At 50.2% G+C, this 15,134-nt stretch overlaps 5 protein-coding genes across 5 annotated transcripts; 4 read left to right on the top strand and 1 right to left on the bottom strand.

Moving 5' to 3' along the window:
- Positions 1–1,211: 1,211 nt before the first annotated feature.
- Positions 1,212–7,976, top strand: F5B22DRAFT_634079 (uncharacterized protein; the record flags this gene model as incomplete). Its single annotated transcript, XM_047976931.1, has 3 exons — positions 1,212–1,524; positions 1,663–1,713; positions 1,765–7,976. 3 exons carry the CDS (start codon positions 1,212–1,214, stop codon positions 7,974–7,976), a joined length of 6,576 nt encoding a protein of 2,191 aa, XP_047834177.1.
- A 466-nt stretch (positions 7,977–8,442) lies between these two features.
- Positions 8,443–9,670, top strand: F5B22DRAFT_593007 (uncharacterized protein). The gene is made up of 2 exons (XM_047973979.1): positions 8,443–9,503; positions 9,648–9,670. Exon 1 carries the CDS (start codon positions 8,704–8,706, stop codon positions 8,959–8,961), a length of 258 nt encoding a protein of 85 aa, XP_047834176.1. The 5' UTR covers positions 8,443–8,703; the 3' UTR covers positions 8,962–9,503; positions 9,648–9,670.
- On the top strand, positions 9,297–10,485 carry F5B22DRAFT_461289 (EC5 protein). Its single transcript, XM_047972065.1, has 3 exons — positions 9,297–9,630; positions 9,724–9,784; positions 10,017–10,485. The coding sequence occupies exons 2-3, from the start codon at positions 9,724–9,726 to the stop codon at positions 10,370–10,372; spliced, it is 417 nt and encodes a 138-aa protein (XP_047834175.1). The 5' UTR covers positions 9,297–9,630; the 3' UTR covers positions 10,373–10,485.
- A 321-nt stretch (positions 10,486–10,806) lies between these two features.
- Positions 10,807–13,350, top strand: F5B22DRAFT_593003 (IgA peptidase M64-domain-containing protein). The gene is made up of 8 exons (XM_047973978.1): positions 10,807–11,278; positions 11,349–11,479; positions 11,538–11,569; positions 11,649–11,807; positions 11,902–12,207; positions 12,343–12,570; positions 12,660–12,698; positions 12,776–13,350. The coding sequence occupies exons 1-8, from the start codon at positions 10,993–10,995 to the stop codon at positions 13,197–13,199; spliced, it is 1,605 nt and encodes a 534-aa protein (XP_047834174.1). The 5' UTR covers positions 10,807–10,992; the 3' UTR covers positions 13,200–13,350.
- F5B22DRAFT_593000 (uncharacterized protein) lies at positions 13,351–15,081 on the bottom strand. The gene has a single exon (XM_047973977.1). It carries the CDS (start codon positions 14,579–14,581, stop codon positions 13,520–13,522), a length of 1,062 nt encoding a protein of 353 aa, XP_047834173.1. The 5' UTR covers positions 14,582–15,081; the 3' UTR covers positions 13,351–13,519.
- Between the last annotated feature and the right edge of the window lie 53 nt (positions 15,082–15,134).

Here is a 15,134-nt window from a genome sequence, read left to right as displayed (position 1 = left end):
CTATGCTTGCTTGCTCCATTTTTCTGCAAGGCATTCGCCAACAATAGCATAGTACCCGATGCATGCATCAAGTCCTCTCCTTTTTAATTCTTTTTCCTGTTTGTCCATCAATTAGTGAGGCCGATTTTGGCACCTCTCAGTTGCTGTCAGTGCCACGACTGCGAGAGTCGCGTGTTTGTACATACCTTCCTTCTATTCACCGCGGTTCGAGTTCTTGAAGGCCTGCAACGACGAGTTCGCATCGTTGATAATATAGAAGAAGCACGCGAAATAGTCAGACAGCGAGACATCGTGAGATCAGAGTGGCAGGCGATTTACCTTTCGTCTGCTATTTTGGTCCTTTTTCTGTACGCACTCCCAATTCAATAAACACCACCACATTATGCAACGATTAGTCAAAGGCTAACATGGGCTTCTGTTTTCGACGTAAAGCTTAACTAAAAACGTCTTCCCCAAGGTCACCGGTTTTCTCGCCTCGTGCGTTGGTACAGGAAGGCATCAAGGCCCCTGCTCCTCGTCAGGCCTTATCACTGCCATCTTCGCCTCTGTCCAGTGCTTCGACGATTGACGACGGGGAATCATCTTCTCCCATACTTCCGCCGCTACAAGCGCCACGACTGCCCGAGAGAGCGCTGGGCTACTTAAGGACCCCCCCTCGATCGAATCGTGGCGCCGGAGAAGGTGAATACGTGACCGCAAGCTGGGGCTCGCCATATCCCGAAGCCGACAGCCACCACCTTCGAAGACTAAGTTTCAGCAGTGGGACATCTGACGAGTCGCCCTTGCATCAGCTTGAGATTGATACCCCGTTCCTGCGCCCGGTCCCGTCCATTTCTGAGACTCCGCCGGTGCCTTTACTATCGAACCCTTCGCTATCCGGCAGCGCTGCCGTGCTTGCGAATCGTGCTAGACGACCGCTTGGTGGTATTACAGAAGAGTGGATTCGACAGCATACCACCAACGACCCGAGCTCTGAACACCGTCATTGGTTAAGTGACGGGACGGATGATAGTGAGCACTCTTCGCTGAGCGGCTCCATTTCAAGTAACGAGGCTGGTTGGTTTGAAGAAGCCGATCCTCGCACACCTCGTCCTACTCTACATTCTGCTCGGGGCTCAGAATCAGTGCCTCGACGACTGCGCAACCGTTCCAGTAACGAAACCTTGCGACAGGCCCTTTTAAATCGCCATATCGCTGAGACGCCCAGCAAAATGGATACTTCGGGCATAGAACAAAGTTCATCTCAGGATGCCGCAAGTATTCACACTATTGAGTCTAATTCAGATTCGACACCTAGACCATTGACTCCGACAAAATCTGAGTCCATTAGTATGAACGGCTCAACTCATGGCACACAATCTGCGCTTCCTATAACACCTGCGAAACCTACCAAACAGGCTCTGTCGCAGACGCCTAGGTTAAAAAAGAAGGTGCCATGGAAGGGGAAGAATATTCTAGTGTTGATTCCTCGTGATGAAGAACGTGGTCAGCCTGGCAAGGCTCCTATGCCTCTCGATCCTACTAGTACCGAGTCTATGTTTCGGTCTTGGGAGGAACTTGGGTACAACATTAGAGGGTTTGATCTTGATGCTCATCAATCAGAAGGCGCGTTAGATTATAATTCTCAGAGTCGAAACGAATGGCCCCAACTTGATGATATAGCGAGGGAGCGATCGCTTAGACAGTATCGCGTTACACTGCCCGACCTCAATGGTGAGTTATTATCGCACCTCAACATGGAATGATGAGCTGATGATTCTGTAGCATGGAAGGACTACGTCAACGAACTCGCAGAAGCTAAGCTTAGGGCGCTTGGTGTGACCTTCGCTGAGGAAGAGCCAGCACCTCCACCATCGATATCTCCTGTTGGGTCTAACATGAGTAGACAAACTTCGAATCAGTTTCAGTCTTTCCCATTTTCACCGCCATTGCCTACGGCGTCTGCTGGGAGCAACAGCCATCAGGGTTTCCCATTCCCGCCACCTTTCATCCCTGGTGGACCCTCTGGGCCGCAGAGTCCAGCGATTCCTGCAGTGGCATCACCAGTTGGTTTCAATCCCCCCATTGGAAGATTTAGCTCTCGCGCATCGATCTCTGTATCGCCCCATGAGCTTTCTTTCCATATGTCTGGTCAGCCGTCACCATTGGGATGGTCTCAGCAACTGCTACTTCAACAGCAACAGTTGGCTCGTAGTGGCTCGCCTTCCTTGATCCCTGGGATGTCGCCTGTATCTCCTTTCTCGCCTGATGGGATGTCGCCGTCAATGGGTCTTCATCAGAGACATCAATCCCTACAATACCCAATGCTACCCCACCAGTTTCTACAAAGGCAAGACTCGGCGAGGGCATCACCACGTCTCCAAGAAGTACGTGAAGATGATGAAGAGGAGACGCAGACGAATCCCTACGAAAAGAGCCCATCTAAAACGCCAGAACCGGCATCATTTATCCAACACAACGCTAGCAATAGCTTGCAGAAAGAAATCGACGAGGCTGAGTATCATTTGGAAGAGCAGTTCAGGTCACAATTGGAGCATGAGGATTACAGTCCGCACAACGAGGTTGAGCCTGCCGAAGTTGATATGTCACCCCAAAACTTCGCGGAGGGCGAGCCATTGCATGCCAGGGGCCCTTCTGTACACTTCAGTGGTATTGGTGCAGAGTCTGATGAGGAGCCTAAGCTGCATCACCCGCAACCACATAGTCGAGGCCACTCACTTTCTCAGAAACCGTTCTTTGAAAATGATGAAGTGCGAGATAGCACAGACGAAGGCAGTATCCATAAGCCCCAGTCCAATAACATTCTTCCTGAGAAGACTGATAGCGCCTTCGAGGTTGATACAAATCCAAGCAACCTCGGATCGCCAGCGCAGAGCTTCGATTTTGCGAATCAACTCCACCAGCGGTCGGTGTCAATGGCCAGCAATCCTTGGGCTGAACTGGAGTCTTACCCTGCCAGCAAATTACACTCGCGCCAAGGCAGTCACAGCAGCAAACCATCTCTCTCGAAACTGAATGCCAACGCAGCTGAATTCAAATTTAATCCCCAAAACAATTTTACCCCCGGCCAGTTCGTGTTTGGAAGTACAAAACCCCAGGCGCCCTCTTTTACCCCCGCGTCATCTCAAGGTCCATCTTTTGTACATGGTCTCCCTCAGTCAGCAACGTCGAGCCACTTCAGCCTGCCATCAAACACATCATCTACGATCGCCAAAATCAATCCTTCTGCCCCTGTATTCTCACCTCACAGAAGCGACTTCAGCTTTTCTACAACTGGCCCGAAGTTCAACCCAGATGCCAAGGCGTTTCAGCCTATGGGCTCGTTCGCTTCTTCGATTGTCAGTGGTGGTGCCTCTGGCAATGAAAGCACTGAGACTCGGCCCAGGACTATCTTCGGTAACATTGACCTCAACAGCACCGATTTCTCTAAACCAGTGAAGAAGTCGAAGGCGATCCCTATTGTGAGGCCTGCTAGCGGTCATTCGCAACGTTCAGCTGATGCTTCTGCCGCTGATGTGGCATCTACGAGGGAAGAACGTCGCGATGGTGGTGCCGGTCGGACTAAGAAGCAATTTCGAAATGAGGATGACGAAGACGGTGATGATGTTCCTCAGTTCGCAGAGCCTACTCCTGAGCCTGAGACCTCTGTCCTGGATGAATCTCAGCTTGATTTTAGCACTGAAGCTGATGCTGTTGATGGTCCTGTGGATACGAGAGATGAAGAAGATGAAACTGTAAACGTTGCTGATGTCACGTTAGCATCTACCGTTGTTTCCGAATCAACAGACGGCAAGCTCCCATCCGAGTCGAATGGCACGAAAGCTACTACCAGTCCGTCAGCAGCGTCTCCTGATCCAGATAAAGTTAATTGGAGACCGATTGAGTTTACTAATGAGACGGATATACACGATTTCAATAATGCTAGACCATTCGGTGATCAAGAGCCAAGTTTCTACGAGCCACCAAAAGCACACTTTTCTGCCACTGCAAAGCCTTTCGTCCCTGGCGGCTTTACGTTTGGAACGGCCGATACGGTTAACACACCGTTCGAACCTGACTTCACCACTCAACCAGATCGTATGGTTGAGGCTCCTGGCGAGTCAGAAGAAGACCGTGCTGGTTCACCCACACCTGGGCCCGATTTCCCCTCTACTATCATTGCAGCCAAGACACAAAATGTAGAAGACGAAGGTAAAATGTCTCCAGAGCCCGCACTTGTTTCAGGCAGAGGCTTGCTTTCTTCACGCTTTGCGTCTCCACCACAACCAAAGGGTCTGAAGGCATCACGGTTCGCTGCTAGTCCTCCAGAATCTCCAGTATCTGTCGAAGAAGCAGATGCTCGTCATGCTATTTCTCCATCTCCCGTTTCTGAAGAACAGCTCTTGGCTCCGATTATGGGGGCTGAAGTGGCGTCTGACACGCACAAATATGAACCACTCCCCGTTAGCCCACCATCTGATGCTGGTGCTGCGCCCGAGGATGATGGATTGCAGGAACTCACATTTGAACAAATTGATGCAGTAATGCAGGATATTAACGAGAATGATCCAAATATGGGAGTCAAACGAACCGTCCAGTCACCGCAGTGGCATCAGCCTAGTGCTGTACGGAAAATATCAGCAAACGCGACTGTCGACTCACCCTTAGCTCACTTCCAGCCACAACTACCTTTCCGAAGCGAGGGCCTAAGTCCAAGCCCTCGGCAATACCGATCACTTCCTCAAGAACATATGCCACCTAAGCCCTCGACAGAGCTTGAAGATCCCTTCCTTGATCCAACTCCTAGCGCCGTTTCCCGCTCCTTTGACGCGCCTGTCCAACGCTTGAATACGGGGGATGACCTTCCAGAAAGTGAATGGGATGATGCTTTCAGTGCAAGTGAGCAAGGAAAGCTCGAACAACGTGTTCACTATTTTGACGGTCATGTTAATGAATTGGTGGGCAACTTGCTGGCTTCACGGCTTGATCCTCTTGAGAACACATTAGGCACAATACAACAAGTTTTGGGCAAACTATCTCAAAGAGGGTCATCTGTTCAGCGCGATAGACGCAGCTTCTCCGCTGAGATTCAAGAAAGCGATGCTGATGACGAGGATGAGGAGCTTCCCGTCCGTCGATCCATGAGTCCAAAGAGAGATCGAAGGCTAGAGCAAATTCGTATTGCCGTCATGGATGCTATGAGCCAGCATCAAACTGCTCGTAGTCTTGAATCCGCCCAGTTCGCAACAGCCGAGGACCACCAAACGAAAGACGACTCTGCTATCATCAAGGCACTCGAAGACATGAAGCTTCAGATTACCAATAGTATCCCCAATATTCAAAGCGATGATATTCGAAGTATCGTTGAAGATGCAGTAAAGAATCACGTACCTCCAATCTCAACACCGATCCCTGATGATGACGAGAAAGTGGACCAGAAGCTTGTTGAGATGCAATTAAAGATAGAGGTTCTTGAGGCACGGTTGCACACCGAAGAATCAAGAATTGATGCGGAACGCTTACGGTCTCAAGAATTGGAAGAAAGGCTCCGCGTTGGCGAAACGAAAGTTGAAGCTGAGGCAGCTAGTCGGCGTGCTGCGGAAGACCGCACAGCTGAACTCCGCCGACAACTTGAGCAGGCTGAAACGAAGGTTGAAGTTGAGATTATGAACCGCAGCATATTTGATCAGAGGATACATGATTTGGAAGACAGGCTGAAGACTCAGGAAAGCAAAACAGAAGTGGAACTTTCTTCACGTCGTGCAGCGGAAGACAGACTTTCGGAAGTTCAACGACTGCTTCGGATCGCTTCCGAAGAGGAGGATAGATTGAGGACTGTAGTTGATGAACGTGATCAGAAGATCAAGGGCATCGAGCAAGCCTCTGGAAAGATATCTATGCGTCTTACTCTACTTGAAGCAGCCCAGTCAAATGCCGAACAGACTCAAGCGGAACTGAAGAACCGTTTGAATATTGCGGACAACGAGCTGCGAGAATCAAGAGAAGAAGCCCGCCATTGGCGCTCTGAAGCCGAACAGGCAAGGGATTCAGCGGCTCGACAAGCTGATGACTTTGTTCAGGCTGTCAACGAGAACAAGCATTTCCACAAGCTGATTGATACTCTTAGTGTTCAACTCGAGGAGAATGAACGGATCAGGGACAACTGGAGAGCCAAATTTGTTTCCCTGCAAGATGATATGGCACATGCAGCTCAGGAAATCACCGAAGAGAATTCACGACGGTCTAAGAAAGAAGAAGCTCTCATCGCTCGTCAAGAGGTTCTTGATGCTCGACTCCAGGCAGAAGCTCGAACTCGTGAACGACTCGAAGTAGAAGTTGAGAGACTAGAAAGTGGAGAACGCGCTGGTATGAGAGCAGTAAGCGAGTGCAAGCGCCTCGAAGGTTTGCTCGTCGAACTCCGCAATGATAATCACAGCCTTCACCTGCAAGTACTTGCCGCTCAGCGGGAAGCCCAAGAAGCTCAGGAGGCTGCAACAACCGAGAAGCAATGTGCTCAACTTGAGATCAATGAAGCCAAGGAGTCAGCAGCCGTCGAAGTTGGCCGGGCTCAACAGGAAGTTATTGAGGCTAAGCATACGGCAGCTATCGAAGTTCAGCAAGCTCGTGAATCCATTTCAGCCGAACTGGGAGCTGCTCGTGACCAAGTGCAAATAGCCAAGGCCGATTATGAAGAGGAAATCGCCCGGTTGAGGTCTGAATTAGACCAGGTGAGAATGGACGCCGACACAGCGAGCGCACATCACGAAATGATGCTGGAAGAAGCGCAATATAGTAAAGAAACCGAGCTTCAAGCTGTCAAGGCTGGCAAAGCTACTGAGCTTGAAGAGCTGTCTCGCAGGCACCAGAACGAGCTTGAAGATCTGCAAGCTCGATATGAGCGCCAGATTAGCAATGCTGCTGAGGATGCCCAGCGCAGTGAGCAGAATCTCTTGGAACGACTAAGCCTCTCTACATCGAAGACGGAGCACCTGCAAGACCGCGTTGCACACCTGGAGGACAAGGTGCAAATAGCACAGGAGGCAGCCAAAGCAGCAGCTCAAGCCGCCGCCCAGGCTTCCAAGGGTATTGTAATGCCTGAACTATCGAGTCACCCTGGTCCCGCTGGCCAGACCAAGCAATTAGCGCAGGCGATGCAGCTTCCCGAAAAGATTTCGCCGCAGGCCCTTCGCGAGTCAATCATGGTTCTACAAGAGCAATTACAAGCCCGTGAACAGCGAATTGAAGAGCTTGAGCAGACAGTTGCTGACCTGGATCCTGATGCTGCCACTAAAATTTCTAAGCGGGATGATGAAATTACATGGTTGCGCGAGCTTCTCGCCGTCAGACACGGCGATCTGCAAGACATCATTGCAGCGCTATCAGCAGACAAATATGACAGAGAAGCAGTCAAGGACGCTTCTATCCGTCTGAAGGCAAATCTCCAGATGGAAGAGCAGGAGCGTGAGCGAGCCATGAACGGCGGCTCCGCTTTGAATCTGCCAAACATCGCCGCAACAATATCGAAAGCCGCAACTCCCCGGGTTGCCCAAGCGGTAGGACCTCTCGCTGCTGCTTGGGGTAGCTGGCGCAAATCAAATCAATCCTCACTCAATCTATCTGGTGCTAGGTCTTCTCCCGCAACTGGTAGAAACGCGACTCCTTCCAAATCCAATTCAGTAAGCTCACAAAATGGGCTCCTCTCTGGCTTAATGACTCCACCAGCTTCGGGAATTCGCAACACCCCCCAAGCACAACCAAACCCGCCGCAACCAACGGCATTTGGGAACACCGGTCGCCGATATACTGCTGAGCAGTTTGCTAATAGGGCTCGAGGGCCATCAATAACACCTCGGGCAGTTGATAAAACTCCACTTGCAAGCACACCACCTCGACAGGATCATCAAGAGCCTCGTACGCCGCCTATGATGCAGTCTCATTCGTATGATGACGATGCTCAAATGGAAGAATTCGACGATGCATCTTTCTTTGACGATTAAATCAGGATTGCCAAGCGAGAAGATGCAATGTTCGGGACGGCCATCTGTTGAATCTGCTTTGATATTGTTTGCTATTTCCTTACATCACGCTAGATTGATACCCATAACCCTATATGTTTCCGTGCTTGTCACACGGGAACTTAATGATGCCTACATATTTGATCCTTGACAGATCACCAAAGCAAAATCTCAAGATTGATTCGGGAGATTGAGCAATTTATTTCCTTTGTTCTTTGCATAGCCTGGGTATTGGGGAGGGCATGCTTCTATAACGAAAGCTGAGACCATTCATCGTGCACATATTAGCAAAAGGAGGATTTGTCAAGAGGAGAGGAAAAACCAGTGGGAGATCAAGAGAAGAATACACATAGTAATAATTAACGCATTTCAGTCACACTTTTTCTGTGTCTGTAAAAACCTTCTCATTTAGTGAGAAGAAGAGTCTTGTTGTGAATAAGAGGGTTGACGTGTGTAGTCAGACCATCTATTTCGGTGTGTTACATATACATTAAAGTCGACCAAGCTGCCATACAACATTCGGCATTATTCCGTAGTAGTGGGACTTCTGAACCCATGATGGATGCACTAGTCAATCAGAGAAGCTGAGCGCTTGGGCTCTTGTTCAGGGTCATGGGGCATGACGGCAGATACGAAGCCCTCCACCAAAGATCAGCAACAGGCAAGACCCAAACCCCACAGACCAACACGAGGTTTCTAGTGCTACGTGATGCCTTTGCTCCGGGTCCGCTCCGGACTTGGCTCTCTATTTACACGCCTGTGGATCATGGCAGTTGGGGAAGAGGTTGGGGGTTTTTTTTGGTTGTCCCTGGAGAAGAGGGAGGGTCTAGAATCTGAGTGTTGTCTTACAACCTGCTATGATGTGTTTACTATGTGCTTAGCGCTTAGCGAGACATTCTTACATATCATAGGTACAGGCTGCTTTTATCTTGCTACCCGAAATCAAGGCGCTAAACAGTTGGGATGAGAGAGAAAATAGAGCTTGTGCCATAGGTTTTAGGTAAGCACTACATACTGTATGTGCGAGACATCCACGCACGCCAATATGCGTTGTGCAGCCCTACATTCATTCGTATTTCTTCTTCCTTGTACACCCAACGTACAAGTGAGAAGCTGGGGATCATAGCCTGGCTCCACAGGTTAAGTAGACTAGCTGCTTAGATGGGGTACTGTGATGTAGTATGATGGTCGGTATATGGGCCTGGCCATTCGTTGGGCTCCTCTAATCGCGATTCGCAAGGATACATACCAAGGTTAGGTCACAACTTTCTACATATCCCTGACTATGGCCTCAATACCTAGGCTGCGCTGCGGTGTAAATACGAGGAAACGGGGCGGTCTGGTCTAAGACAGAACAAGACAGTCCCGTGTTGAATATACGGGAAGCGGAGCGAGAACAAAGATCCGTGCTCTATACCCTCTTTGTACATTGCCTGCCACTCTGACTGGGTCTTGGCTGACGCTGCGCCGATGAGCCTCGGGAAGATGGCGTGGTGTAGCGTGGTGTATGTGAGTATGAGTATATAAGAGCGGCGATGAGCGCTGATATTGCCCTCTCGTCGATTCTGAATATCGAACACCAGACTTTCATAACCGGTCTTCTAAAGAACGATAATTCAACTAATTCCTCTTTTCGGTACGACCCTCTGCCAGGTTCATAGTCTCACGTTCAACTCCTATATCATCACCATCGCTGTCGTCACCCGACGTCAAATTAAACCCGGCAAAGATGCAAATCAGCAACCTATTGAGCTTCCTCTCTCTTACTGCCATGGCCTCGGCTGTGACAGGTAAGCGTTATATTCTCTTTTCTTCCTTTTCTCCAATTTTCTTTTCATAAGACAGCTCCTCTTTAGAATTACACTATCGAGTCTTCCTTATTCACATAACGATCCCTTTCCCCACACCCCCTTCCCTTTCTCCCAAATGTTGCACAGTTGTTTACCTATAACATCTACGCGCACCCTATTTTCAACATATTTACTTTTCCACACTGCTTCACATATTCTAATGATATTTTAGTGGCCTACGACCAAGGCTATGATATCGCAAGCCGAAGCATGACAGCCGTCTCTTGCTCTGACGGCCCTAACGGCTTGATAACGCGCTACGGCTGGAACACACAAGGCCAGATCCCGAGGTTCCCCAACATCGGTGCCGCTGCCGCCGTTGCGGGCTGGAACTCGGCCCAATGCGGCACTTGCTGGAAGCTCACATACAAGGGCCGCAGCGTCAACGTGCTTGCTATCGACCACGCCGGCGCAGGCTTCAACATTGCACTGGGCGCTATGAACACCCTCACCAACGGCCAGGCTGTAGCACTGGGCCGGGTCGACGCCACTGCTACGCAGGTTGCTGTCAACCAATGTGGCCTATAGTGTGAAGATGAGAGGGAGATAATTGTTGGGCGATACGTTGGATTGGAATTAGCGTTTAGCATCTGCGATTTAAAAAGGATACGATAATGACTACTATGTAATAATCTGAGAGAGCGCTTCGCATACGATGTTTGACTTGAGTACATGAGGCGCTTGTGATTTGCCAACTAGGACAAATGGGACGAAGATAGAGAAATGCTGCGTAATTCAGAAGTCTCCCGAAACATTACCTTGACGCTCCCATGACAGCAAGCTTGACTACACTATCTTGGTGTGAGACATTGGTGTCGAATTGAGCACGATGGCTGACTCTGTGGATTGGGATGTAAATTAATAAAATAGAAAACGTGCCTACGAGAATAGTAAAAATGTGCTTTTCCGTTCCCTGGGCTATAACAAACGAAAATAATATTTCTCGCCTAGACTAGATAGGCGGTCAGTTTACGGATAGTCGATAAGTAAGTACATAGGCAGAGTCGTATTGTGATCCCATCTTTTAGCTAGCCGCCCATATCAGTGATTGCCTCTTCCGGAAGGTATACAACCAGTCTTGGGGTAAGCCAAGAGCCATAACCGTCGTTCATGTAAGGTGCCGAAAACGAGGACTTATCGTGATATGGATGGTTTATGATCAATCAAAGACCGGCCAGCGAGATTGCTACCTATTTCTCTCGGTAAAACCATTAATCGCCGCCGCCATGAAGAGCTTTTGTCTACTAGCTGCGGCTACGCGCCTCGCGTCGGCGCAGTTCTGCGAACATCAATGGGAAGGCCGTTTTGCAGCGCCAAAGGCCGGCGAGGTCCGGGTGAGACAACAGGTCGATCCGCCCCCTCTCGATATTCAGCCCCTCATTATCAATGGCCCCTCTGAGAACCGAATCGACCTCATCTTCTTCGGCGACGGATGTAAGTGCAAGAATACACAGTGATGATGGCTCAGATATGAAATGAATGCATGTGTTAATCTAATGTGCAGATACTGAGGATGAGAAAGACAAGTTCTTCGCTGACGCTATGGCCCTTGCCATGAACGTTACGAATGGGCAGACGTTCGCGGATGTAGTTCCTTTGATGAACTTCTGGGCTGGGTTCTCCCCAAGTGCCGAGGTATGTAGGCAATGATTGCGATATATACGTTAGATGAGGTCTAACTTATCATAAAAAGAGTGGCGTTGGTGTCGGTGGACAACCGTTGGAGTGAGTGATATCAACACTTTCATTCAAAACTACCATCGTGTGCTAGATTTTCTGACTGCGTGTGTTAAAAACTTAATAGTACCGTCTATGGGCTCTACCGCGATGGCACTGAGCTGCGAGGCGTGTATTATGATAAGCCGGACGTGGCTCACGCGGCTTGCGACTCGACGGACGCATGCGACTACCCAATTCTCCTAGGAAATAATCCGCTATATGGCGGATTGGGTGGCGAATTCACGTAAGTCTCATATGACTCCATCTACTCGATTGCACTCTCTCCTCTTGCCCTTTGTTTTAATCACTTCGGGCTATGACCACTAAATAGTCGGCAGCGTTGTAACCGCCTCTCCCGTCAACGGGCCAGCTGTCCTCCGCCACGAGCTAGGCCATTCCATTATCGACGTCGGTGAGGAATATGAGGGAGGATACACCTACTTTGGCGTCAACACGGCCAAGAATACTAGGTCCGTGCCGTGGACGCAGTGGTACACGGACCCGAGCATTCAGCCCAAGATCGAACGCACGAATATGCCGATACAAGCGTATCCATGGACCCTGTTGAACACGACGGACAAGTGGAGCGCGACCTTCACGTCTGCCGGTACATACGATACCTACCTACTCCAATTTTCGGTGAGGTGAGTATTCTCGATCACCATTATTCCATCCAATGCGCCTGAGAGCATGAGATGAGGTGCTGGTGCTTCTTTTACTCGTGCGAGAACTCATTGATAGCGTTAGAGCAACCATAGTTCGCTGACTAGGCAATATAGCGGCATGACAGCGAGCAGCGACTTGCGTGTCGAAGTGGATGGGGAGGATGTAGGTTGGGAGATCAACCCGGAAGTAGGAGTAGACCGGTACATCTACAACATGAAGATAAACTCATCACTCAGCCCCGGTGCTCACGAGCTATCCTTCACGTTGTTGAATGAAGAAATACAAGGGACCGCACAGCTATGTAACCTCGAAATACTCGAGTATGGTGTCGCGGAAGAAGAGTGAGTAATCGACCTCATTGCCTGCTTTCCCCCCCCCCCCCCTTCTTCGAAGTTAGGACTGCTTATGTCTAACGCATCTTACTCATTAGATTCAATTTCAACCTGACATATCACGGTTTATATCCCACGTAAGTACCACCCCAAATCAAGTCGTCATCGTAAACCGGCCAACAACCTCACAACTACTTCTCTCTTTCTACTTTAGATTCTCTGATAAAAATGTAACCTCTTACCGCCCCACCAACGACTACTGCACCATGCGCAGCATCTACTCGCCAAACTATTGCTACGTCTGCCTCGAAGGGATGTGGCTCGCGCTGCTCAAGCCCCTCTCACTCATCGATAACATCACCCAGACCACGATTCCCGACGGCTCGACGCAGGCTAGCCTTACCTTGCTGCCGTTGGCACAGTTTAGAGAGATCCCGATTCCGCACCAGGAGGCATATACGATACTTTGGTACGGCGCTGATGGGAAGACTGTCCTGGACCAGTGGACGAATCAGACGACGGCGACATTTGCGCCCGATGTGAGGGAGTTTGGCGTCGAGGTTAGGTTCACGTCGGATCAGATTAGAGTTGATAAGGGTGGTGTTACGGTGCAGAAGGAGAGATACACGGTTTCGTAGAATGTTAGTAGTGATGTGAACGGGGGTCTCTGGTACAGGCTTGAGTCGGAGGTTGGAGGCAAGAAGCTGCGATTTGATAATCCGCGTTGCCCATTGTGCGCATACCTACTGTCTTTAGATGATAAGATCACAGCTGTAATGCATAATGAAAATGAATTATGAAGTGGGTAGTCATATTTCAACGGGCAAGTATCATCTATTCATAAGTCATCATGATCATATGCATGGTCGCCCATCAGCCAAAACTACCCATAGAACGAGATATGGATATCCCGCATCTTATACCACTTCCTAGTAACGCCTGCAGACCAGGAGTCTGTCTAAATCCGAATGGGAATGGTGTCGCTCCTAGCACGCATTGTGAGCGGCGCGCCCTTTTCCTGGCTCGACTCAACCAGCGCATTCTTGCATTCGCGCGCATGCACGAAATCCGCTAGATTCCGGAACGTCGCGCCAGCAATCTCGCCGAGAGCCTCTTCCGTGAAGAATGCCTGATGGCCGCAGATGAGAACGTTATGGAATGTCGTGAGCCGCATCAGGTCGTCGTCCTCGATGATCTTGCCGGAATGGTCGTTGTAGAACAGCTTGCTCTCGTGCTCATACACATCGAGCGCCAACCCGCCGAGTTGTCCCTTCTTCAGCGCTGCGATGACGGCCTTTGTGTCGATCAGCCCGCCACGAGAAGTATTCACTAGCATTGCACCCTTCTTCGTCTCGCCTAGCGTCGTCTCGTTGATGATGTGGCGTGTGGATGGCAGAAGAGGACAGTGCAGACTGATCACGTCGGCGCGCGAGAGGAGATCCGACAGCGTTGTATACTTGCCGTACTTTTCGAATTCTGGGTTTTGGAAGGGATCGTATGCGAGCAGCTCGCATCCGAATCCCTGCATAATGCGTGCGAATGCGACCCCAATCTTGCCCGTCCCAATGATGCCTACGGTCTTTCCATGTAGCGTGCGACCGAGAAGGCCATCAAGGGCGAAATTGGCCTCGCGCACGCGGTTGTAGGCGCGATGGGTGTTGCGGTTCAAGGTCTGCACGAGCGCGACGGCGAACTCGGCCACTGCTTCGGGGCTGTACGCGGGCACGTTGGCGACGAACATGCCCAGGTCAGAGGCCGTCTTCAAGTCCACGTTGTTGTACCCGGCGCAGCGCAATAAGATGGCGCGCACGCCAAGCGAGTGCAGTGATGCTAGAACCTCCTTGTTCAACGTGTCGTTCACAAAGACGCAAACAGCTATAGCCCCGGACGCGAGGGAGGCAGTCTCAGGATTTAGCGGAAAATCGTGGTACACAGCCTCTACGTCGAGCCCGGCGGCGGCTTGGGCCTGAGCAAGGTAGACTTTATCATAAGGCTTGGCGGAAAAGACAGCGAGCTTCATTTTGAATACAGTCCGTGAAGAAAAGACTCGAACCTGGTATCACAACAGCGAGAAGAGATGTATTGCGTGTATCCGCTCGGGGATGATGAGTTGAGTCGGCATGACATCAGTGTGTGGTCAGTTCAGTCTTTGGGGCCCAGCCATCAAAACGGCCATAATGGGCAGATGCAAGATCCCTGCCATCGTCAGTGTAACCGCAGGAACTTGGCATGGGCAGGCATTACAGCGCGCGCGCTGCTGCTGCTGAATTGATGTTGTGTTTGAGAATCTCGGAGCCTGGCATGCCACTCAACTCAGCGCTAACTTAGCAGGTTGTGCTTATCTCATAATGCTAACATGTCCACCCTGTCTATGTTACTTATTATGAGCCGAACTCATGGATAACAGTTTCAAGGTCCAAATTACACGCATGAATTGAATACAGCATCGTTTTTGACTACGAATCGGCTGACTTGTCACTACTGTGACTACTGAAATAAGCACTTGAGTACCCCTGACAGCACCTAACGCTTGTAGCATGCTAGAATTTGGGCGCGAGGCTTCCCAAAAACTA

This window comes from Xylaria bambusicola (genome assembly GCF_022495145.1).
Source record: "Xylaria bambusicola strain CBS 139988 unplaced genomic scaffold F5B22scaffold_6, whole genome shotgun sequence".
In the NCBI taxonomy this organism is placed as follows: domain Eukaryota; kingdom Fungi; phylum Ascomycota; class Sordariomycetes; order Xylariales; family Xylariaceae; genus Xylaria; species Xylaria bambusicola.
This window is presented reverse-complemented; position numbering and strand designations above follow the sequence as displayed.

Bases quoted from the DNA above. Each gene is read 5' to 3' on its own strand.
- F5B22DRAFT_593007 (XM_047973979.1), top strand. From the start codon at position 8,704: ATGCCTTTGCTCCGGGTCCGCTCCGGACTTGGCTCTCTATTTACACGC.
- F5B22DRAFT_593003 (XM_047973978.1), top strand. From the start codon at position 10,993: ATGGTTTATGATCAATCAAAGACCGGCCAGCGAGATTGCTACCTATTT. The intron at 11,480-11,537 runs GTATGTAGGCAA...TATCATAAAAAG, and splicing joins GGTTCTCCCCAAGTGCCGAG to AGTGGCGTTGGTGTCGGTGG. The intron at 12,699-12,775 runs GTAAGTACCACC...TTTCTACTTTAG, and splicing joins TATCACGGTTTATATCCCAC to ATTCTCTGATAAAAATGTAA.
- F5B22DRAFT_461289 (XM_047972065.1), top strand. From the start codon at position 9,724: ATGCAAATCAGCAACCTATTGAGCTTCCTCTCTCTTACTGCCATGGCC. The intron at 9,785-10,016 runs GTAAGCGTTATA...ATGATATTTTAG, and splicing joins CATGGCCTCGGCTGTGACAG to TGGCCTACGACCAAGGCTAT.
- F5B22DRAFT_593000 (XM_047973977.1), bottom strand. From the start codon at position 14,581: ATGAAGCTCGCTGTCTTTTCCGCCAAGCCTTATGATAAAGTCTACCTT.